The sequence below is a fragment of the Gossypium hirsutum genome, chromosome D07, assembly GCF_007990345.1.
Source record: "Gossypium hirsutum isolate 1008001.06 chromosome D07, Gossypium_hirsutum_v2.1, whole genome shotgun sequence".
Taxonomy (NCBI): domain Eukaryota; kingdom Viridiplantae; phylum Streptophyta; class Magnoliopsida; order Malvales; family Malvaceae; genus Gossypium; species Gossypium hirsutum.
In genome coordinates, this window is record NC_053443.1 from 27012865 (window position 1) to 27038969 (window position 26105).

General features: G+C 31.9%; 1 protein-coding gene and 1 non-coding gene across 4 annotated transcripts; both read right to left on the reverse strand.

Moving 5' to 3' along the window:
* Positions 1-446: 446 nt before the first annotated feature.
* On the reverse strand, positions 447-550 carry LOC121219722 (small nucleolar RNA R71). Its single transcript, XR_005916613.1, has one exon. It is a non-coding gene; the product is annotated as a small nucleolar RNA R71 (small nucleolar RNA).
* An 8270-nt stretch (positions 551-8820) lies between these two features.
* On the reverse strand, positions 8821-12722 carry LOC107954605 (mRNA cap guanine-N7 methyltransferase 2). Of its 3 annotated transcripts, none has more exons than XM_016890212.2 (5): positions 12252-12722; positions 10654-12150; positions 10459-10537; positions 9238-9309; positions 8821-9140 (listed from the first exon to the last, which is right to left on the reverse strand). In XM_016890212.2, the coding sequence occupies exons 2-5, from the start codon at positions 10689-10691 to the stop codon at positions 9015-9017; spliced, it is 315 nt and encodes a 104-aa protein (XP_016745701.1). In that variant the 5' UTR covers positions 10692-12150; positions 12252-12722; the 3' UTR covers positions 8821-9014. The 3 variants fall into 3 exon arrangements, 1 of the variants encoding a protein (XP_016745701.1); XR_001699622.2 differs by having other exon boundaries at positions 8844-9140; positions 9238-9325; positions 12252-12696; XR_001699621.2 differs by having other exon boundaries at positions 9238-9325; positions 10459-12150; positions 12252-12696.
* Between the last annotated feature and the right edge of the window lie 13383 nt (positions 12723-26105).

The window sequence follows — 26105 nt, forward strand, 5'->3', positions numbered from 1 at the left end:
TAAATTTACCCTAGGAAAATACATTCTTCGAAGAACCAAAAAACAACAAAGAAATTTACGGGAATAAGTCTCAATGGAACAAAGGACGTTGTGCGAGTACGCCCTACCTGCCTTAGATGAGGTGTGAAGAAGCACTGAGTAGCCGGTGATTAAAGCCAATAATTTCGAGATAAAGACGGTCATGCTTGAGATGATCCAAAACATGCTGCAGTTTAAAAGGGACATGGTTGAATACTCAAATTAGCACTTGAAGCTGTTCCTTCAACTATGTGACACTTTCAAATACAATGGGGTATCTGGTGATGCAATGCGTCTTTAGTTATTCCTGTTTTCTCTGGGCGACAATGTGGCTGGTCAGTTAGACTTGTTAGAATCAGGTTCCATCACAACCTAGAATAATCTAGCGGAATTTTTTTTATAATTTTTTATTAATTAGTAGAACCATTCAGTTGAGGCGAGAAATCGCCAATTTTAAACAATTTGAAGGTTAATATCTATACGAGGCGTGGGAGCATTTTAAGGCAATGTTAAGAAAATTTCAACATCACGGACTACAAGTGTGGCTCCAGATACAAATATTTTGCAATGGTGTTGACGGACACATTAAATTGAGCCTAGACGGAGCATCCGATGAATCTCTCATGTTCCATACATACAAAAGAACTTATAAAATCATTGATGATATGGTCATGAATTTGTATAAGTGGCCTAATGAGAGATTCATGTACCAACCCAAGCCACCGATAATAAAAGCTGTAAAGTAAGAGATTAATGATGTTCGATTCCAAGAAATACTAGAAAAACTTAATCTTTTAGGGACATCTGTCAAGAAGACAAGAAAGGAGCCACACTATAAAAACCAACCTGAAAGAAGCAAGCTATGTAAACAATAGGGATCATGGTCTCTATTCAAATACCTACAATCTCGGTTGGAGCGATCATCTGAACCTCAAGTAGGGGGTAACCATGGAGGCTCGAATCAAGCTCAAATTCAACAAAACCTTCCTTACCATCTCCACTAGTGCAAAAACGTACTACTGGTAATGACCATGTTGTATATGGTCAAAGATTCAATCGACTAGAATGAGAGCTACAAATCATGAAGACAGACATTTGACAAGTCCAAGAGATATGAAGATGACTTGATTCTTAGATGGATAACCTCTGCGACAAAATGAACCAGCTTATGACAATGTTCCAAAAAAAATTGCCAAAGTCTCTCTAGTAACATGGAGAACAACCCTCAAGTGGGTAAGAACACGCAAATGCAATCACACTGCAATTAGGCAAGGCACTAAACCCGCCAAGCATGCCCATCCATGAATGGGGAGGTTCAAGAAGAGGTCAACAAATCCACGGAAGGAGAAGAAATCATGCAAGGGGTGTGGTGCGACACACGTTGGCGCACTGCCCAAGTTCATCGAGGTTATTTTTGTCAGCGCAATCAAACTTAACCTAGGATGTGATGAAGACCTAATTTGGGCTGCCAACACCTTTATAAATAAGACATTAGGGGTTGAATGTAACTCAGTCATCGTAGACACCTTTAAAAACCCTCGTAGTTTAGAAGTGGTTTTAGTTTATTTTCTTTTCGGCTTTTCAATACTCTCTTGTTTTCCTCTTGAAATCAGTTTTGATTCAAAAGTTTATTTATTTAATTCAAGTATTTCAATTTACATTCTTTTACATTCATTTTATTTCTTCATTCCAATAAAGATATTTACTACTCAGTTTTACATCCATGATTATTAAAATCTCTTTTTTTCTCCAAATCGATTGTGTTCTTTACATGATTTATTCAATCGAGAGAGAGATCATGAATAACAAGAGTGGCTAAGTCACTTAGGGGAGATTAACAAGTGGATGGGGATGTAATTAACAAAGGATTTAGGGTTTCTTGATATAGTTGGTATAAATTATGTGTTCTTAAACTGTTAGGCTTGACAACCCTAATAAGTTATCATAGGTGAAACGAGGTCAGGAGATAAGTCGAACCGACTAAATCATAATCTATCCTAGTTGAGAAAGTGAGGTTAGGAGATAAGTAAGAATCAACAAATCAATTAGTTAATTATAGGTCGGGGAGGTAATAATTGATTAATTGATGACTAATTCGCCCTAAAACCCTAATTTAAAGTTAGTTACAAGCCATGAAGCAAGTTAATCTTGCTAATTGGTTTATTCATTTATTTTATGGTTTATCATAATATAATAACTAATTACTGTGACTTAGAATTTTTATTGTAAAATCGTTTTCGTTATTTATTCCATCCTCTATTGGGTATGAACCTCCGAATACTTTAAAGGTATTTCATTGTATTAAACTATATTACAATTTGACCTGTGCACTTGTGGACAGTGTCATTCTTAACGTTTATATTTTTTGTGTATTATTTAACTATAAACGATAGCACGTTTATGGGCGGTTAGAGTTTGAGGACGTATTGTAACAACCCGTTTTTAGTGGTGTCAAAAACAGTGGTTTCAAGACCATAATTTTGACAGATAAATTATTATTTTAATATTTATTTAATGTCTATGGGATCATATTAAGTTCGTAATAAAATTTTGTTAAGAAATTTTGATATTTAAATGATTAATTAGGTGAAAAGGACTAATCGTAAAATGTGTAAAAATTGAGTTCTATTAGTTAAAAGGGCTAAATGATTATGGAAAAGATAGTTAATGGGCTTGAATGGTAAATATACCATTCAAGGTGTTAGTGGATGTGCATGGCCATGGTTTTGATGAAATTTTGATAGTTTTTAAAGGTTAAAGTAGTAAATGGATAAATAAAAGAAATTTTAAGTAAATAAAACATAAAAAAAGATGGAATCATCTTCATTTTTATTTTCAAACCCTAAAATAGGCATTGGGGAAGAAGTAATATTCGATCAAGCTTCCTTGATGCATGTAAGTGAATTCAAACCCCATTTTTAATTCTTTTATATTTTTTTAGTTCGTTTTAGCTTAATCTAACTAGTTCGATGGTTAATTTGCAAAAATGTTCAAGGTTTAGGGACTTATTTGATATATTATTAGTCTTTGTTGTAAAATAAACATGTTTTACTAAGTGATTTTTGATGAATTTTGGAAATAGGGATCAATTTGTTAAAAGTGAAAATTCATAGGTTTAATTGTGAATTATTGATAATAATGGGTTGTTCCAAGGTCCCTTGTAGCTTTGGTTAATATGGGTATAGGTTAAAATGGTTAGATTTAAAGTTAAGAGTTTAGGGACTACATTGTAAAAAGTTAAAATATTAGGGGCAAATTTGTAATTTTTCATAAATATGGATTATGGATTAAATTGAATACTAGAAGTACTTAATTGATTGAAATTATCTATTTAGATCAAGATAGACCACATTTAGACTTAAATCGAGGAAAAGCTAAATCGTCAGATTAGTTCGACAATATTACTACGCCCTAATTATCGAGGTAAGTTCGTATGAACTGCAATCGTTTTAATGTTAGCTAAATTTGAATATTTGTTATGTTGTTGTGATATAAATTAATTGGATTATAAATGTATTAATGATATGATGAATTGACGAATAACAAGTCCCGGTTGAACCTTAAGAATTCTTAGGATACAAATGACATTTCATTAGGGATTTCATGTTTCGGGTGTTGGTCTTGAATGTCCTATCGATGGATGAGGTCCTGCATTTGTTGTGGATTCACCATAGCTCATGTGAACAACATCGTGTAGCTTACATTCTGACCCACAACTTGTATGAGCAGGCCAATTTCACAACTCGTGTAAGCAATGATGTAAAAGAAATGTTACGGTTATATGTAAAGGCACACTATGTGTAAGCTTTCCTGAGAATCCGATGTAATTCTAAATGGTTCAACGAGGAAAAAAATTAAATGAAATAGTAAGTATGCAAATGGAATCAATCATGATCTCATGAAGATATTCATGAGTTAAATGATATGTTTACATATGGAAAACTACTTATCTTATGGTTGAATTCTTTTGTATAATGGACAGTAAACTAACTTGTTAGTTGGTGATATTGTATAAGCTTATACTAAGCTTATGGAATTGGTAATGACTTATACTTATTCTATGAATTCTATGAATGAAATGGTAAGTTATGTATAAAGTTTATACGAGCTTACTAAGCACTTGTTGCTTACATAGTTATTTTCCTTTGTTTTATAGATTATCAAAAGCTCGACCTGTTGGAAGCTCGTCGGAGACCTATCACACTATCCAAAAATCTTTTCGGTAGTTTTTGTATATTTTGGCCATGGTTAATAATAGCATGTATAAGATCTATGTATTGTATCTTTTGGTATGTTTAAGCTTTTGAGGTTATGTTGGTTTGGTGCATTTCAATGCTTTACCAAGATATGTCATATTGGTCACTTTCATGTGCTTGTGTATAAGGCTCCCTTTTTGTATGTTTATGATGGCTTGAAAATGGTCAATTGAGATATGTTTTGGTACATATTTGAACTAGGTCTTTATGCATGAAATGGGGCAATGTTAACTTGTTTTGGTAAATGATGTTTTGATGCAATTATGGTGCCTTTGAATGACATATTGATTAGGTGATTTAGGTTGTTTTGAAATTGTATGTTTATGTGTTTGGATGAGGTTTAAATCCCTTGAATGTGTGCCCAAATGGAATGGTTTGTTATGCATGAATTGACTTTGAAATGACTTGATTTTAGGTAAATTTTTGGGTTTACACGACCGTGTGTCATTTGAAATTTCTTAAGGTTCCAAGTCAGAGAGTTACACGGCCTGACACATGGGCGTGTGTGACATCCCAGTGAGTTACACGGGTGAGGACCCAGGCTGGGACATGGCTGTGTGTCCCTTGTTCGAAAGTTACGTGGTCTGGGGCTATGTCACACGACCTGGCCATATGGCCATGTGACACCTGTTTTCCAAATTTTTCAACTTTTTCTTACAACTTCTAATTTGTTTCAAATTAGTCCCAAATTACTTGTATGACATTTCTAGGGCCTTGAAGTCTCGATTTAGGGATGAAAATATATATGATTGAATGGTTTATGATATTTTTAAAGTATTAAATGTTATGATGTTTAAATGTTTTCGATTGTATGGTAATACTCTGTAATCCTAATCTGACGATGGAGACGAGTTAGGGGTGTTACATGTTTTTACTAAGCCGTACAAATTCACGCTCATTATCAACCACTGTCATCTTTCCTTGTTTTAACAATAAGAATTCCAGTTTTCGATCCTCAAAATACAGCTCACCAACAGACTTTTTTTGAAATTATGACTAGAAGAAATCCCAATCAATTTGATCAACGAATATGTGTCAGGTAACAGTCTGCCACCATGTTTATTCTTCTCTTTAAAGAAGAGAAATGGCACACGTAACACATTCACGGGAATTGCGTTCTAGCTGTCGTAGTACTCGATTTGTTGATTCCAAACAAGTTTCAGCTTTTAAAGGATCGACCTTTTTTACTCCCATAAATTCTGTGGCATTGTATTTTTGTACTTCTTTTATCAAGGCTCTATGGACCACAGGTACTAGTACAATCAAAGGAGTAGCTCCCACCACTTGTTGCAAAGCTTCCGCTATAACTCAGAGTAAATTTTCATCACCCTGACCCTCAGGTTTTTTTTTAGCTGCTCTAGGTTGTCGAGCACCAGTTGAATCTACACTAGGTGCTTCTGAACTGATCTTGTATTCACTTTCAGTGGAATGACTGTTGCTATAAGTATCATTATCAACAATGTTTCTAGATTTGCTAAACATCTTTAGCTATAAAACAAATAAATTTTATAATCAACATCCAAATCCAGACTCAGACTCGACTCAATAATGGCATGTACCTCTAAACTCAATTCTAAGCTCGATTTAGTCTGAGAATAGGCTAAGCCTATATCTCTAATACCACTAAATGTAACACCCCGATACTTAACCCGATCGTCGGTTCCAAGTAACAAAATATTACATTCATTTCTGGAACAACTACCATCGAAAATAAATACTATATTTGAATCATCTTAACACTCAAACATCTCATAATACAGTCGTTATATGCTAAAAAAACACTTCCGAGCCTCAATTGAACTTATGAAAACTCAATTACTAATCTAAACATGAAATAGGACTAAATTGAAAAGTTTTTAAGGATTCAGATAAGGTATTGATACTCTTAATAGGTACCAATACTATTTTTAGATTCGAGGTTCAGAAAAGTCAATTTAAATCAAAAGGTAATGATACTAAGCCTACAGTACCGATACTTACCTCTAAGTACCGATAACGATACCATTTTAAAATTCGATGTTTTGCAAAAAATTAACAAAACCAATTGTAGTGATACCTTTTTTAAGTATTGATACTCTAATATAAAGTATTGATACTTTAGTCAGGTATCGATACTATTTTGAGATTCTATTTCTTGAAAATTTGCTTGAAAAGTGTTAAGTATTGATACCCGAAATATGTCAGAATCTTCCATTTTGGTACCCATTTCACGTCCAAACCAAAACCTATTCAATTTGGTGCTAATACGCACTCTTTGGACCTGTTCAAGCCAATCCAAAATGTGCCTCATATTTAAACCAGCCATTTTCCCAATTAACAAAAACATTCATCTATCAAATTAGCACCACATCATACCATTTCTAATTTATAAAATTCTCAAACCGTTCACCTAAATACAACCATTCAATTCTATCATTTTAACTATACTAACTCATTCATCCAAGAATTCCAACATAGTCCATGCATACTAATATCAACAAGGCACTAATCATTCATGCCATATTTCCATCTAGCTTGTACAATTCTAGCATAACATCTATTAATAACAAAACATATAAACAAATTATACCTACATAGTAAAACACTATAAAGTCTCTTAGGTACTTGCCATCAAACTAACAAAAGAACATCATCGACTTTGTTGAGTCCGAGATTATGTCTGGATGCTGATGTTGGTGCTCAAACCTCGAATTAACCTAGCCTGCACACGGAAAACAAAAATAGTACACTGAGTAATTAACTCAGTGTTATTTCTACAATTCAAAGATTAATGCAATTTAAGCTAACATATGCAAATCATGCTAACCATTTCATCATCTACATCATATGATTAAATATTCACATTAAAAGAAAGGTTAAGTTGGGAGTTATCTCATTAGCGATCAAATTCCAAATCGAATCATTAGATTTGTTCACGGTCATACCAATCTTCTAACTTATAATTCGGTTCACATAATATTTCACAGTAGTAATTCATTTTAAATATCATTTTCGCAAATTTCATTTTAAGTCCCTGTTAACCTGACTTGGACACAAACAGATACGCGAATCCAACCATCACGCCAATTTGGCACCCAGTGCCTTATCGGACAATGCCAAAGTAAATAAGTTGTGCCCTTTTCTCATCAAACTAATCGAAGTACATATGTGCCCAGCACTCATCGGCCCATAGTCAAAGTAACATACTAGATCTATCTTATGGCATGCTAACTATATCCAATTCTACCCAAACAGTTAATAAGGTAATAATATTTCGAATTTTCAATTATAGTCAACTCACAATTTATCAATTTCAATTCATAAATCAATCATGTCAATCATATAATAACATGAATTAGTATAATTCCAATTCAATTTCTCATTTTCATCAGTTTACCCTATTTTCACCTTTTTTTTCAATTTAGTCCTTCATTTTAAAATTAAACATTTTCACCCAATACAATCCAACTAATCAATCCAAGCTTACCTCAATATCTTACCATGTTATACAATTCATTTGTGCAACAATTTAAGCAATTCGAATTATAGCAATACAAATCGAAAACTCTAAGCTATTTGTTGACGGCTTTAGCTTTTCTTTTCTCTCTCGAGGAGTCCAGGTCGACGTTAGCTACAGATTAATGTAAACATAAAATGCCATCAATATTCAATCAATTTCACAATCAATCATCAGTTTATACAAATTTTTATTTTTATTCAATTTAGTCCTTAAAACTTAGACTAACATGACTTTCAATTTAAAACTCCAATTGGACATCCAATTTCACTATTTCTTATTAGGGACCTCCTATATATCATTTCTAAAACAATTTTTATAGTTTATGCATTTTAGTCCCTAATGTACAAAACTATCAAATAACTTCACAATTTAGTCCTTTTTCACTTATAAGCTTAAAATCTATTAATTTAACACCTAAAACTTCAAAGAATCAACAATGGCATCTTTCTAAAACTTTAACAGTTTTACAAGCTGATACATGGGCTAGTTAGATTAAGCTCCCATGATCTCAAAATTATAAAAATTACAAGAAAAGAAACAAATTGAACTAACCAATTGAAGCTTTAAAACTTTAAAGCCCTAGCTGAAACTCTTCTCCTCCCACTACAGCAAAACAAGCTTTTAGCGGTGTTTTTTTAGGCCTATAGCGGTGCTTTTAAACGTCGTTAAAACTTTTTGCGACGCTTGTAAACGTTGTTATAGACAACGCCGCTAAATTTTGTGGTATTTCTGTAAAAAAACACCGCTAAAGAACATGATTTTTAGCGACGCTTTACCCACAAACACTGCTAAAGGTTATGATCTTTAGGGGAACTTTTATCACAAACGCCGCTAAAACGCCGCTAAAGAACATGATCTTTAGCGGCGCTTTACCCACAAATACCGCTAAAGAACATGACCTTTAGCGGCACTTTTATCACAACCATCGCTAAAAGTACCGTTCTTTAGCTAAATTTAGCAAATTTGTAACATCCAATTTTCCATATACAACCCTTTCTATAACATAAAATCCAACCAAAAAGGGTAAATTTAAATGATACTTCAAATTCATTCAATGAAAGATATATAATATAAATTGATAACTGAAGTATCATTCAAAATATTCTTACAATAATGTTAAAATTAACAATGTTAAAAATATTCTTATAATAACTAAAGCACACTAAATTGTTTACACAATCACCTCCTAGAAACAGGTGCAGCAGTAACCAGAAGGAAAAAAATAAGGAAAATACACAAATCTAGAAACAACGATTTTTGCCAATCACTTTTTCAGGAGTAATACCGAAAAAATAACCCCCTGGTTTCAACAAAAATGACACATTACTTAGAAGTCTCCTTGCTTTGTCTTCAGTTTCAAATCTTAACTACAAATAGAAGAATAGAAATGCAATTCAGATTCATCATATTTGTTCACATGACAAATCAAGACCCAATGTTCACAACTTAAACTACAGAAAATACCTGCAAATGCTGCAAGCAACAGAAAAAATTAGCCTGAATGTCCTTCTCTTGCAACAGGGTTTCCAAATTATCCTATCAAATGAATGTGCTGTCAAGGGCAGGAGAAGAGAAAAACATTGAATAGATTCAACCTTTTTAAAAGTTAAAGGCTAAACTGCCACTTTTACCAGAATATTTTCTCTCTTTTCACAAATAAATAACTTAGAAAACATTTTTATGCCATCCAGAAACAAAAAATAAACACTAACTTCGTATACAGCACTGATAACATCATTCAAAGATCAAAAACATAAATCAAAATGGTTTCAGCATTTACCACAAAGTAATGAATGGATCAAGTCCTCTACTATAAACTACAAAAAAAAAAAAAACCATTTCCATCTTTGCCGACAAAATGCATTTACTTGTGCTATAAGATGAGGAAGAATGCATCCTCAGCAAAATTCTTACTAATATTACTGAAACAGACACCCAGGGTGAAGAGGGAAAAAAAAGGCAAGAATAAGTATACATTCTTAAATAGACCTCAAAGAAAATTAAAGAAATTCCATCTAGTTTCTAAGGAAAAAGAAAGCATAGCTCCACATCTACATGTTCATACACACATGGAAAGACATCAGCATATTGACCAAATGGGGTGTAGTAAAAGAAGCTCACAGTGCAAGGATCAGCCTCAAAGAACTCAAAAGTGAAGCTTTTGCACTGACTCTCCCATGCTTCCCTTACTTCATTTATCCCAGATGACACATTTGCAATTAACATCCATTTTAAACATTTACTGTCAGTCACATATAATCACAAGGATGATAACGAACCTATCATGACCTTAACCCTTGGTTTCAATTTCCAGTGCAAGATTACCAATGACTTACTAAGGACAAGAAAGTCACTCATCACATTAATGATTTCATCATCAAAATAAGCAATTCAAACCCATTTTAACAATTATCATTAACCATCAATGCACACATAAACTTAACCACAAGTTGAGAACTATGAACCTATATATTGAACAGTCGGCACTTCCACTTTACATTAGAAAAAGCAAAAATAAAATAGAAAAACTACCAACCAACCAAACCAAAAGAACCTTAAATTAATAATAAAAAATGTTATTCTTAAATGGGTACTTGTGTTTACTACAATGTTGCATGTGCTTGAAATTTACTTAATATAAATAAATAAAGTAATGAGGTGAAGGTGTTCGTGAAAATTCCATACCAATTCCAACATAATGACTGATTTGAGCTCCATCCCATTACTCTGCATCAGCTTCGCCGCCGCAATACAAGTCGCAGACCTTCAATATTTACAAAAAGGAGTTAGAATATGAAAAATGAAATATACCCATTTGCAAATAGGAAGTAAGGAAGTGAGAGAGGTGAAAGAGTGAGACAGTGGCATATGGAAACCCACTCATTTCTTCCTCTGCTTTCTTCTTTTTCCTTTTTCATGTACCCACTTCAGTCAAATGGATTGTGTCTTGCCTGGCTAAAAACGAGACGAGAAAAGCAATGTCGATATATCGACTCCAATAAAGGAATTACTTTGGTTTTAGCCTAACTTCATTGTATAATTACAGAGCAGAACCTATGACTAACTTTATGCTGGGCAGTGTTTACCTCAAATCGTAAATTACAAAGCCTGCCTTCAACATGAAATAAGAAAAATATTTCATAATGGATATGAGTTCAAGAAGTCAGCAACAATCATAAGAATCTAAGACACTGCCATACAAGGATCATTTCCAGACTAACAAAATTTGACAATAGATAGTTATTTATTCAAAGAAAGGAAAGGATACAGTGAAAAAACTTGGGTGTTTCTATTGACGGAAAAGCTCCATAGTTTTGTCAATGAACTCATAAAACACATAATTTTAATGGCGTTCATCACTTCAAGATAGAGGAAAACAACAATTTCAAATTAAATAAGCAAAATTCAAATAAAGGGTAATATGAGAAAGTTCCAACACAAGGTTAATTTAGAAAGAACATGCAAGGCCCTCGTAGGTCGGACTTTAGATAGCGGTTTCATATAAATCTTAAATTTAAATAATATTTTTGGGAAAATTATATATATATTGATACATGAGTAATAAAATTTAATTATTAAATAAGAGAAAATTAAATATTTATATATATGCATAAAATAATAAGTTTTGAGTGTAAACAACTACATTATAATCATCATAAAATGAGTTACAAACATAAAGATTAAATTTGAAATCTATATTAAGTTAATAAATTTAAATCCACGCCAATTTTATTATTACTAAACTAGTGTAATGAGCCACATACCAATGTCATGTGGTTGAATTGCTTATTGATAGTGTATAGAGGGCAATGATTTGCTTCAATTTAAAAATAAATATTTTATCAAGATATATGAATATGAAATAAATACTCAAATTTACTCTCTTTTTTTGTGTGTGTTTTTGCTAAATTTAAAAAACATTAATTCACGGGACAACTTTTTTTTTTTTAGGTACAATAGCACAGGATAACTTTAGATCATTCTTTAAAGCGCATACATTTATGGAATTAACCTACTCATTTTTATATATATACATAAATTTCAAAATGAAAAGAAAAAAATATTGGATTTATAGAAAAGACCACAAATATATTAATAAAAAGGCTGTAGAACAACACATGAGCCAAAAACCGATAGCCAGGTTAGACAAACCCATTAAGAAAAGTAGCATTAAATCAAAGCAAAGCATACAGAGCCTAAGGAAAAAGAGGACCAGCCCTATTATTCAATGATTGAACCGCTTGCTTCAGAAACTCCTGATGCTGGATTTGCACAACAAAAACTCAAACTAAAAAGAAAATACAGAGAGGGAATAGAAAGATAATTGGTATTGCCTGCTCAAGTTCTTCCTTCCTGGATCGGTAACTCTCCTCATACCTTCAGATTATCACAAACAGATCTTCAGCTTATTGCTTCTATAAACTTAAATTAGACATTGTTGAGGAAATATAAAAGTACAAACAGTAATAGAGACTAACCTCAATCTCCAACACTCCAGCTTTGCAATTCGACGTCTCTCCTTAAAGAAAACCCAAACTTTACACTAAAAGGATAATAATAAAGCGATTTTTTTATTTCAAAGATTGACAACTCTACTTCTGACTTCACCAATGCTAAACCCTAATCTGGAAACACCCAATACTTCTGACTTCGCCAATGCTAAACCCTAATCTAGAAACACCCAATACTTTAATGCCAAAAGCCATGGAGACCGAATCGCAGCGCGTCGTTCTGGACTCCTCCAATTTCATGCTGAATCGTCTTTGGTGCCTCCATTTTCCTCTTCTTTTTTTTTCTTTTTGAATATAATCTCTTCTTGATAAATTTTTCTTTTGGGATTTTTTTATAATGTCATAGGGAGGGAGGGAGGGAGAGAAAGCAGGAGAGACGGCGTATTTGCAAAGTTAAGGGTTTCAAGGGGAAAATTAGGGGTTTTAGGGGGGGAATTTGGGGATAAAATGGCGGGATGTTTTTTTTTAAAGTAAAATGATTTTTTGCGGCGTTTATTATAAAAACGCCGCTATTGCTTATCTTTTATTGTAAAAAATTATTTTATTTTGAACAAAACGACGTTATTTTTCTCTGCTAAAAATCTTTTATTTTGTCTGTTAAAAATTATTAGTTAAATGATTTTATAAAAAATTTATTATTACTATTTGTTATAAATTGGATTTTTATAAAAAAATCAAGTACTCTAAAAATAAATATCGTATATTTTAATAAAAAAACAAATGATTAAATAGTTGTAATTAATTATTAAGTTAGAATTATCCAATGTAAGCAATCAATCTCGCACATATCAAATTTCTATTAAAGATTGAGATGCTAATCATGATTTTATAATATTATTTTCCGATCTAATCTCCATTTTAATAAAGATATTTCTTCCTAAATAAAATATAATTATTTTGCTAGATGTTTGATGTGGAATGATTTTAGTTTTTGTATTTCATTTTTATTTGTTATAATTTGGTCCTATCCAAAATAGATAGTTACCTATCCATATCAATCTGTTACTTTTATTTATTTATTTATCAATGTTTTTTTTAAATCTAATATTTAAATATATCAAATGGTTTAAATTAAATATTTTTAAATATAAAAGCATTAATTGATTGTATAAAATTTCATCATTTAACAAATCTCAAGTAAACCTTAAATCCTAAACCATTTAATATATATAAAGTTTATCTATTATCTCTTACATAATTTAAATTATAATCATAATTTTAATATATAAAATAAATATTATTTCTTTTACAATTACATAAGAAATTATTTAATACATAAATTAAAAAAATACTAATTAATCTAAATTCTAAACTTCTATCCCCTAAACCCTAAATCATAAACCCCCAACCCTTTAGTACCCCTAACCCTCAAACCATAAACCATAATCCCTAAACCCATAATCCATAAACCTTAAGATAGTAACTCCTAAACCTTAAACCCTAAACTATAATGATAATTAATTTAATATTTTAAAATTAATACTATCTCTTTTACGATTATATAAGAAATTATTTAATATATAAATTAAAAAATACTAATTAATCTAAACCCTAAACCCCTATCTCCTATCTCCTAAACCCTAAATCATAAACCCTTAACCCTTAAATAACCCTAACCCCTAAACTTTAAACCCCAACCCTTAAACCATAAACCATAATCCCTAAACCCATGATCCATAAACCTTAAGATAGTAACTCCTAAACCTTAAACCCTAAACTATAATGATAATTAATTCAATATTTTAAAATTAATACTATCTCTTTTACGATTATATAAGAAATTATTTAATATATAAATTAAAAAACAATCAATAATGTACCCAAAAAACTTTAAAATTATTTTAAATAATAGTATTTTAATTTTTCCATTTTAAACAAATATTTTTCTATGTTTTTTAATTTCAAATTATTTCTACGTGTAATTATTTTTTCTGAAGATTTTAAATATTCAATTAAAAATAAATTGAATTTTAAATAATATAAATAAACTAATTAAATAATAAATAGACAGATAAAATGTTTTTTGCGGCGCTTTTTTTAAAAATGCCGCTAAATCCCCGAGCATTAGCGGCGCTTTTTCAAAAACGCCGTTAAAGCACCGAGCATTAGCGGCGCTTTTTTAGAAACGCCGCTAAAGCACCAATCATTAGCGGCACATTTTCAAAAACGTCGCTAAGCCCCAAGCATTAGCTGTGCTTTTTCAAAAACGCCGCTAAAGCCCAGAAAGGTCGGTTGGGTTTAGGTCTTTTGCGGCGTTTCTTGGAAAAACGCCGCTAATGCTCATTTTCAGCGGCGTGTTCTGAAAAGCGCCGCAAATGCTCAATCTTTAGCGGCGTTTTCCATAAAGCGCTGCTAATGCTCTATTTTTAGCGGCGTTTTTTGTCCAAACGCTGCTAAAAATGCCGCTAAAAACCTGTTTTGCTGTAGTGTCCTCTTCTTGCTATATTTGGTTTTGGAGAATGAGAAAGACAAGCTTTTCTCTTTCTTTCCGATACTATGTTTATATTTTATAACTTTTATATTTTAATTAAATTAAATAAAATTTTAATATTATTAATATAAACATTTCACTAACCGTCCCCTACAATTATAAAATGTTTTATTTTCTATTTTAGACCTTGTTTTGATATCTAAATAAGTCCTCAAGCCTTTGGTCAATTATAAATATATAGTTGTGAACTTTTACAATTTAGTTCCTAAACCTAATTAATCAATAATTCGGCTAAATTGCTTATCCAAAATTTAATTCACCTAAATAATAAAAATATTTACTAGCTCTATTTACAATAACGATATCCCAAAACCATATTTTTCGACACCACTAACTTTGGTTCATTACACATATCACCTGGGCAACTAGTGAGACGGTATTGGTTTTAATTGGTAGCATTTTTCTTGGGCTACCATATGTGAAGGGAAAAGCCACACCTCAGCTCTTTCGGCAATTTGTATTGCGTGTAATTTTCTTACAAAATGGTCCAACAGACGTTGGTATGTCATTTATGCCTAACTGTTGCAATGACTCTAATTCGAGAAGTAGAACCTCATATTTTATTGCATTGTTGGAAACAATAAACCTGTTAACATGAACTTGCATCCAGTCCTGTCTTTCTTGCCATATCGTCCACAAAAAAACTCCCATTTCTCATTGCAGGGTGATAATACAACCTTGTTGCTCTTTCCTTTGACAACCTCCTAGTTAGATAGTTTCTTTTCATGGATTTGAATGTCAACTAGTAATTACTAGGACGGAGCACTCAACTAAAAAGAGCATTCTTCTATGAAATTAGCCAACTCTTAGGCCTTGATAGCTTTTTTGGGATGAAATTCTAGCCCATACTCACTAAGTTCAATGCTTTATTTTACCAACCTTCCCTTGTTGCTCACCTTGTCCAAGAGTTATTTTAAAGGTTGGTAAGGCATTACACAAATTGAATGCGACTAAAAGTACTGCCGTAGTATTTCACTTGGTATATATGAGCTCATCATCGTAAAATACATGACTAACATAGTAAATTGGTGTTTGGCAGACAATTTCCAAGTAAAAGCGAAGCTAACAGGGGTAGTGACCCCAAATACTCTTTTATTTCCTCGAAGGCCTTCTGGAAGGTGTCATTTCGTTTGTATTTAGCTGCTGTTTTTAATGCGTTAAAATGAAAGGCATTTTTCTGCCGACTTTGAAATAAACCTTTTGAGAGTGGTCAACCTTCTTATCAACCTTTGAATATCCTTGGTGATCTTAGGAGGGTGCAAATCCAGTATAGCCTTAATTTTTTCAGGGTTGTCTTTTATTCCCCTTTGTGAGACAATAAACCATACGAGCTTTCCTGCTCCGACTAGGTAGGGAAGAAAAGTAAGAAGAGAGAAAATAGGAGGGATGATCATTTTCCATCCTAATGTATAAAAATCAATCCTTCCAAATTAGAATGATGAGAGGAGAGAAAATGAGAGAGGTGTATATACTAGTTTAAAATTATGTATTTTTTAAATATTTGATTTTCTTTCCTTTTATTTTTCATCTCTACCAAGTGATGAATTTTCTTTCCATCATACCATGCAAAGCCTAAAAGTTGGTTGATCAACAGATAGGTTACTCTTTTTTTTTTTGGGGAATAGTTTGAGTTCTTTTTGTATAATTTTTAATGTTTGTGGCAATTTGGGTCCTGTTTGGTAATGTAAGATATTATTGTTTTACTTGTAAATTTTTATGCAAGATAGAAAACGATGGAGGATTTTATTTCCAAAAAATGAAACCATATAAAGAAACTAGTAAGATTGATCAAACAATTTCACAAAAGAAAAAGAATCAAAAAAATTCAAGTTGGTGGTTTAACCCAACAACAAAATTTATAAAAAAAAATTAATTTTCGTAGAGCATTCAACAAACTTTAAATAATAATAATAAGAGATTCTTAACCATCATTGCAATAAACCACGAAGTAGTATAAAGAGAAAGGGTAATTTTGTTTAAAACTTTAGAATCTATCTAGAATCTTAGATAACCTAAGAAATAGGTCATAATAAGATTATATCTTATATTATTGCATCTTGATACTGTTCAAGAATGTGAGCTTACGAGATGACTAGAATGTTGAGATTCCAAACACCGTGATCTTATTGTAAAATGTAATATTACGAGCCGTAATGTAATATTCCGTGAACCAAACGCCCCACGGTTAAAGTTTATTTTTTTATTTATTACTAAATAGTAAGAAAGTAACATTATATATATTTAACATTTTTCATGCACTAGTTGGTGCACATGATGTCTCAATCGATACAATTGGAATTGGATGGAATGAACTGGTGCGCCAATATAAACCACAATTTTCATCAGTGTAGCAAAGAGAGTTGGGTGTTCTGTTTTAGTATTGAAACGATGCACACCAGTTGGTATAACCGGAATCGATACGAACACGAATATATTAATAAATGTTGTAGGAATATTAATAGATGTTATTTTATTGATACTTTAGAGACCAAAGTTCAAACCTTGATATTATATTTTTAAGTAGTATACTTTAATGATTTTATATAAACCATTAAGACAAATAATATTTTGTTATAATAAATTTTATTTTATTAGAAATAACCCTTTAATTTTTTTCAGCTGAATTAATATTTAATTATCTTGTGATATTATCTCATTCAAAAGTTCATAAAAAATTATGCACATAAAAATTAAAATTTAAAAATTACTACAATAAAATTAAAATGTTATTTTAATAAAATAAAAATACAAAGACGTGTCTAAATAATATTGCAAAGTTCATAACTCATTTTTATTGTTTTATCCAGAGTTATATATATAGGTTCAAAACTATCCATGTGAGAAATCCCCTTTGAAGGTTTCGTTCATTTCAAGTCTACATTTGAATTGTATAAAAAATAGAATTTGATTTTTTATTTCAATAAGTTCAAAGTATGTTAATTTATATAATTATGAACGTACCATAAAATAAACATAATAATTTATTTTTCCTTAAACTTTATAAAAAATTATTTTTTGCAATTTCTTTTTTAATCTTTTAAATTTGTATTGTTTATCAAATTATATTAAAATGTTTAGAGAAATTAATCTATGTTAACATTTTTTACATGACATCCGCTTGTATGCCATGTCAACTATTAATTATTTTTTAATAATTTAAAAATATAAAAATTCAGAAAAAATTAATAAAATAAAAAATTATTAAAAACATAAAGTTTATACAATCTATTTAATAATAAAAATTCTAATAATATTCTATATATTTTTTAAAAAAATTTAAAAAATTGTTGATGTGGCATACATGTGGACTATCATGTTAACATAATTAACAAACTTTAACTTTTTTATCCATTTTGGAATGTTTTGACAAAAGGCACTATTTAAGGGCTAAAAAAGATGAAAAATTAAATGAATGGCTCAAATAACTTTTTTTTCTATAAAATTAGAAGGCCAAATAAGCAATTAATCTAAATAGTAATAATAGTGATATTAATTGGATGAAGTAGTAACATACATTACTTTCTTAAGAAAATAACGCGAATTTGAACATTAGAGATAATATTATTAAAAGAAACAATCATGAACATCGAATATTAACGATAAAATAGAAAAAAAAAACATAATTCTTAATACAATATATGTATATATATGATCATAATGAAATAACTAATATTTAACATCATTGTATGAAATTTAGGCTTATATGTAATTACGAGGGCTTTAATTATCTTTTTCTTAATAACAATTAAAGAAGAGTGATCTATTTTATGGGTTATCATATTTTCTCATTCCTTTAGACAGAAAATATTAAAAAATAGCAGACCTTTTTTACTCAAACATAACAGCTGAAATCATAATTAAGAATTTAGGTAATTCGCAAATATGCTGAAGGTCAAAGAACTGTGACGACAGAAAAAGGATTTTCCAATAGAACATAATATTTTTATATGAAAAAAGTTTGAAAAATTTCAAATTATATATATTTTTTAAATCTTCACATGATAGCAAAAATAAGTAGAATTTTACCAAAGTTGCTTTTTCATTTGCTTTCTATGCAACTTGCATATGACTTTATCTGTTAATTATACATAAAATCCGCATTTTTCCACTTTAAAAACAAAAGGTTTTCCAAGTATTTTTTTTAATTGACAAAGTTTTCTTTTTATATAGCATAAAAGATATCATGTAATAAGTCATATTACAAATTAAATAATTAATTTTGATATGTTTTCGTTCTTTACTTAGGCTCTTTCTTGTGTGAATATCTTAAGTAAATGGGATTAGAGAACGTGTTATATATTATCACAAAGTCTTGACTGATATCTGAACCTTTAAAGTTGTGGCTGACTTCAATTTTGTGGATAAGGTTTGTGTTTATCTTTTATCATTATCTTGACATATTTATGTGCTAATTTTAAGGAGATTAATCCTACTTTATCTTGAAATAAGATTGAAGGTTATTTATATAGATCTTTATGATGATAAAGTTGTGTTTATCTTGAATTGTGATAATCGACTAAAGTTGTAATATTAAGCCTATAAATAGGAAGTTGATCCGCATGTCAAAATGCATCAATTGAAGGAGTGTTGTGTTGATTTGCTAAAGTTATTCTTGTTATTGTCATTTGTATTTTGACACTCTATTATTAATCATTCCTTGTGAGAGATTGAACATTTGTACGTGAGGTTTTAGGTGAGTGGTTGTAACAAGTTAGGAGTAGCTATTGAGGCTGCAACTACTTCTTTGTGTAAGGGTAGATTGGGCTATAGCTAATACGTGGCTGGATCAATTGTGGAATGAAACCATTCACTGAATTAGCCCTGTAGAGTAGGATTGTTTCCGAACTGTGTTAACAAATGATTATGTGAAAAACTCTTCTTACTTTTATTTTTCATTTCTGTTTAGTTTTCTGTTCAAACACATGTTTAGACAACAATTGAACTAGTGGCAAACTAACTAGTTCTTTCAAGTGGTATCAAAGCAAGCTTCAAGAGTTAGCTTAAGATGATCTTAGCACAGTCTTCTTGTAATGCCCAAATTTTTTTTTAAATTAGTACTCATGAATTGTTAGACTTTATCATTAGCAAGTATCTGTTCCAGTGATTAAAGGCTTTAGTTATGTGTTTAAGGTTTTGGGTTCAAATCTCAAATCTAATTATTTTTGTTCCTAGGTTTACCTTTGTTCGTTGGGTTTCATTATTATTTTCGATCAATTTGTATCAGAATGAGTCTGCTGGTTTAGTGGTAGAGTGTTAGTTTATCTTATGGTCCTGAGTTCGAATGTCTAACGGAGCATTTGGGCAATATTGTTGTTTTTTTCGTTTGAGCCGACTCTGTTGTGTTTAAGGTTTAATCAAATTCAATTTTTGGGAGAATCTGATAGTTATTAGGTTGTTGGGCTATTGGATATTATTTTTATTTTGTTTCTTTTGTAAAATCTAGTAAAAATAATTTTGAAATTATTTTCCCGTTCCGATTATTCATGTTCCCAGTTTTGTTTCCCTACTTCCCCATCTTTGCTTCACATTTTTTTCCCAGTGAAGATATTGAGAAAAACCAATTTTTGTTCTTTTGCTTTTTGGTGCTTTTGCTGCTTGTGACTTTCTTTCTTTTTTCTAACGGTTTCAATTTATCTTGATTCTTTGTGTTGGTTGATTTCAAATCGTAGAGGTAAGGGTTCTCTTGATATTTTTTTCTGTTATTCGAGTTGTGTTAGGGTTTTGGGGAAAAGGTGATTTCGATAGAGTGGTGTTAATTTGTATGACACATTCTAATTTAATCGATTCATTTTAGGAGAAGAACGTGTGTTGCCTGGCGATTTTCTAACAAGTTGACTCGGGTGTTGCTGTGCGTGCTAGGGTAAGCGATTGATTCTAATTTGGGGTTGTATGTTTTTTTGTATGAGTGCATTGGGTATTGTTAGGGTGAATCGCTCCTTAAATCTTATTGTTACCATCACTAATTTGGGGTGTTAATTGATGCATTTAGGTTCTTGTAGTGTCAAGGGTGTTTCGCATCAAAATCGAACCAAGTGTGTAACGAGAAACTTGAAAAACAACGGATAAAACAAAGCTGAAAAACAACATTGTTGATGCCACACGGTCGTGCGCCAGGCCGTGTGTAACATATGACTGTGTGGACCATACGGGCGTGTGTGAGGTCGTGTGCTAGTCCTTGTGGGCCACATGGGCGTGTGTGAGGCTGTGTGGGCCTAAAATTCTAAAATTTTCTCCAGAGCCGTACACGTCATTTCGATCGACCGTTGGCCTTTCGTAAGGTCTGTATGTATTCAAATAGCCTGTAAAATGTGAAATCTAGACGTCTGTTTGCCTGAATTTTGATATTTGTTCTGTATCTTAAACGTCATATGTCAAGTAAGGTATGTAATGGGCTATATAAAAACCAAAAAAAATACCATATATGTTTTGTATCAATTATGTCATGCGTATATGCTGTGAATATGTCTGATTACTGTTATGTTTTGTATCTATTTTTGGGACGGGTTTTGCTATGTGGAGGAAGTATATTTGAAAAGGTGATAATTCGCCTATTTATCTGGCAGCGCAGCTGCAATTATTTTGTAAAGTGTATATCGACACTAAGTGGTGTGTAGGGCTGGGTAGGTGTTTCATACCCCACATGGTTTGTTAGGAGGGTCGGAGTTGGTGTGTAGCGGATGGGAGTAGGATTATATGCCTATATCTGAATATCTCTGATATGATTCTATTTCTGCTAAATCAGTCTGATATGCATCAATTGTTTTACGTTATTCATTATACACTGAGTTTCGAAAACTCACTTTTTGCTTAACTGATATTTTCAGGTAATCCTCAGACTTAGGTTGGTCGGTGTGATGGGAGCTCGATAATTTTTAGATCTTACACTTATTTTAAATGTTTGGAATTTTGGTTTTTTGTAAATTTTGGACTTTTTGGACTATTTTGGTTTGTTTTTGAGGTTTTTATTTTCTTTTTGCTTAAAATGTCGTTTAAAAGTTTTGTCGGTAAAATTATTTTTCTACAAAAGTAACAGATTTCAAGAAATAGGGAGAGTGTTAACAAAAATTCAACATTTTAAGAGTTTTCCACTGTAAAATTATGAGTATTTTTATAAAGCGAACAACACTTTTTAAATAGTTCCAAAATTTTAAGAATTCAAAACGGATTCCAAAATTATGTGAGAACTGAATTTTCAAGCAATTTATGTAACACTTCTTGATTTGCTCGTAACATCTAGGCCGGATTTGGGGTGTTACATATCTACCCTTGAAAGCTATGAAAGAAAGAAATTCTATTATGCGAGAACCTCTTTTTGTCAGCTCTTCAAACTATGTGACTGGAAAGCTCAGATGAGAGCTTTTATCTTGTTTGTTGATAAATTTGCTTGGAAAAATGTTGAGGAAGGGTGGACCAAGCCTAAAGTGATAGGTGCCAATGGGGCAACAAAGCCGAAAGAAATAAATTAATATACTATTGAAGGTAAAAAATGATACTCGAACAAACTTAAAAGCCCTTTATGTTATCTTTAGTAGGGTTGACATGGACCAGTTCAAGATGATTTCAACTTATAAAAGGAATAAATAAGTATAAACAATCTTACAAAATCAATATGAAGGGAATGTTGCTTTCAGAATTTCTAAACTGCAAATCTTAACTACTAAGTTTGAAAATTTGAAAATGAATGCAGATAAAACTATTTTAGATTTTTATATAAGAATATGTGGCATATCTAACAAAACTTTTTGTATTCGTAAGTGCTTTTCTAAAGTGAAACTAGTGACAAAAGTTCTGAGGTCTCTTTTAGAACGTTTTTCTATTAAATTCATGGCTATTGAAAAAGATAAGGATATCACCACTCTTAGATTGGATGAGCTGATAGGATCTCTTAGAATTTTTGAATTAAGTTTAGAAGAAGGGAAACATAACATGTTGTTTCTTGAGAAGAACATTGCCTTCAATTTCCAACCTACAGTTTAGATTGAAAAACGGATAAATATGGTCATTGATGTAATCAAAAAGCAAATAGATTTGCTTTTGAAAAATTTCATCAAGTCACTATAAAGAATTATAAGAAGGGGACCTCAAGGTGATTTTGGTTCGAACAACACCAACAAAAGATTCAACCAAAAGAAAAGAACTCTCAGAATAAGAAAAAAGAATTTTAATGTTTTGAATGTAAAGGTTATGGCCAATTCTATTAGAATGTGCCAATACCAATAAGAAACAAAAGTCCTTAGTTGTTATCTACAGTGATGAGCAGGATAAAAGTAAGTGTTCTAACTCTAATGAAAAGATAAGTAATTATATGACTTTTACTGTTTTTGTTCAAACACCTACTCAGACAACTATTCAAATAGTTTGTGAAACTCTTAAAGAATCAGATTGTGACATTGGTACTCTTGAGGATGCCTACTTCCAAATAATCAAAATGTTGTAAACTGTCTGTCAAATGAATAGTTACTTAAAGGAAGAGGTGTGCATTATGAAAGAAGAAAATGATAAACTCAAAATAGAAGTGCAAAAGAAAGATGAAGCTTTGAATAATATTAAGAAAGAGCTTGTTGAGTCCAAAGTTGTTCTATAGAGGTTCAGTAGGCAAAGTGAAAAGCTTAATGAAACCCTAGCCATTAGGAGATTCGAGTTTGGCCAGAAGTGTAACACCCCGAACCCGAAACCGACACCGGAGTCGAACACGAGGTGTTAACTGACTTTAACCCCTTACAAAACTTATTTTCCAGACACTGCCCAATCTGTGTACTAGTCGTTTTAAAAATCATATCTTGAGTTTCGTAACTCGAAAATCAGTTTCGTAATTTTTCCCAGAAACTAGACTCATGTGCCCATCTATGTATTTTTTTCTAGAATTTTTGGTTGGGCCAATTAGTACAGTTTATTAGTCAAAGTCTCCCAAGTTGCAGGGGTCGACTACAGTGACCTTTGCCCATTACGACTTGGATATCTCCCTGCACGGGGCTTCAATACTGATGCCGTTTGTTTCTATGAAAACTAGACTCAGATAGGAATCTGTACATATATGGTACGACCCCTAATTATCTCTGGTTAATTTATAATGAATTTCCAAAGTCGGAGCAGGGAATCCAGAAACCGTTCTGGCCCTGTCCCACAAAAATCTGATTATCTCTTAATATACTGCCCATATGATCTTTTCGTTACTTCCTCATGAAAGCAGACTCATCGAGCTTCGATTACATAATTTATTCATCAATTAATTCCACTCCTACTATTTTTAGTGATTTTTCAATCTCATGACACTGCTGCTGCCAGCATCTGTTACGAAAGTAACTAGGTCCATTTCATGCCTACCCTTGATCCAACTCAATCGAACATTCGTGCCATTTTCGCATGGCTTAAAGTTTACATGCCATAATTCAAACACAACGTACTAGCTTATACATGCCAGAATGATCTTCTAAGCACACTAAGAAGAAAGTACCAAAACTTGCTATCCGGTGTGATGACTTCGATGACGGCCCGACCCCGCAAAAATAGATGAGTCCAAGCAACCTATAATGGGTGACAAGGAAACACCGGGTGAGTTTATAACTCAGTAAGTCATAAGCAATGCACTACTATACATCAATAACATTATCACAAGAGGAAACAAAATGGAATGAGACAATTTACTCCATCCATACCGAACCATGCCATAGTTCCTCCAACCTATCGATTCAATTTCATATCAATTCATGCATTCACAATCCATATACTCATCAATAGGATATTGAAGCATTTTCATAAATCAATTTATTTTCGTTACAATCAAACAACAAAACGGCCTTTCACCCATCCTACGATAAATTTTTATGTACGTGACTTCAAGTATAGTTGTCACATAGGTTCAACTTACCGAGCTCAACACCAAGTATAAGCATAGCACATATTAGCCATGTACTCAAGACACTTACCCGATCCGCTGTCCGCGATCGACTCAATAGTGTCGCACACATAGTGTCCATAATGATTCACGAATGTATATTGAGCCCGCACACTCAGTGCTATATAATCAACTCGCACACTTAGTGCTACGTAATCAAATCGCACACTTAGTGCTACATAGTCAGACTCGCACACTTAGTGCCGCATGGTCAATTCGCACACTTAGTGCATCATATTCATTTTGCACACTTAGTGCAACATAGTCGAATCGCACACTTAGTGCTGTACAATTTAATCCCGCGCACTTAGCGCCAATCTCATGGTCATAAATGGTTATCCCGCACGTATAGTGCCGAGATCAACAACTCAGTACATCTTACCTCTTTTCTTTCATTCAACAATTTCATCATCACATACGTACATGCATATATATATATGTATATTTATTCATTCCATTCAGCATCAATACATACACATTATGACCATTTGAAATAATACCAACTACATGCTTAATGACTTACCTCGTGTTGGGTAAGACGGTTCCAACTCGGCTACTCGATAACCTTTTCTTTGCCTTTGCTCGATTCACCTCCTTTAGCTCCTTGAGCTAAATCAATAATTTAACTAGTTTAACCACCTTGCTAAATATTTACAATCCAATTTCACATGTATATGTATGTTAGTATATTCGGCTAATAACCTCATGCAACTACCAAAGCCGAATCAACTAAATATACTTATGTATATATATATATCATCATCGAAATCACCTAAGCTTAGACATCAATTTTTAATTTCAAGCAAGTTGCCGAATGCAACCTTACTAAATTTTCATGGATTCAATATACCATTACCATGAAATCAACAACCAAAAATTCATAGACAATTTAGGAAAATCACATTACAAATCTCAAATTCAAACAAAAACCATGGCCGAAATGCACATATAACCACATAACAAAAATATCGAACCTTTGGTTGCCTAACTAGCTTAACATCCATCAAATTTTAAATCAAGAAACTCACCTCATCTATAATCAACCCTCAATACCCTAAAGCATCAAAAACGACATCAAAGAAATACAACCATCCATGGCCGAATGTCCTTGACCTCTAGTCACCTAGATTTTTATTCTTTAAGCCTCATCCAACTCATATTTTTCATTGACAACCTCCTTAACTTCAATTTATTCACATCTTTAATCATGCTACATTCGACCATTATTTAACAATAATTCATGCATCCTTTTTATTAAACACTCAAAATCAACCATCTTCATACCTCATCACCAAAGACATCAAAATACCAACCAAGAATGTAACATTCATGGCCGAATATCATCTCCATCAATTAACAAAATTTGAACCATGGCTAGGTAGATTTTCACTTACAACTTAAAATATACATGAATCTCAAAGAATAATATCAAACA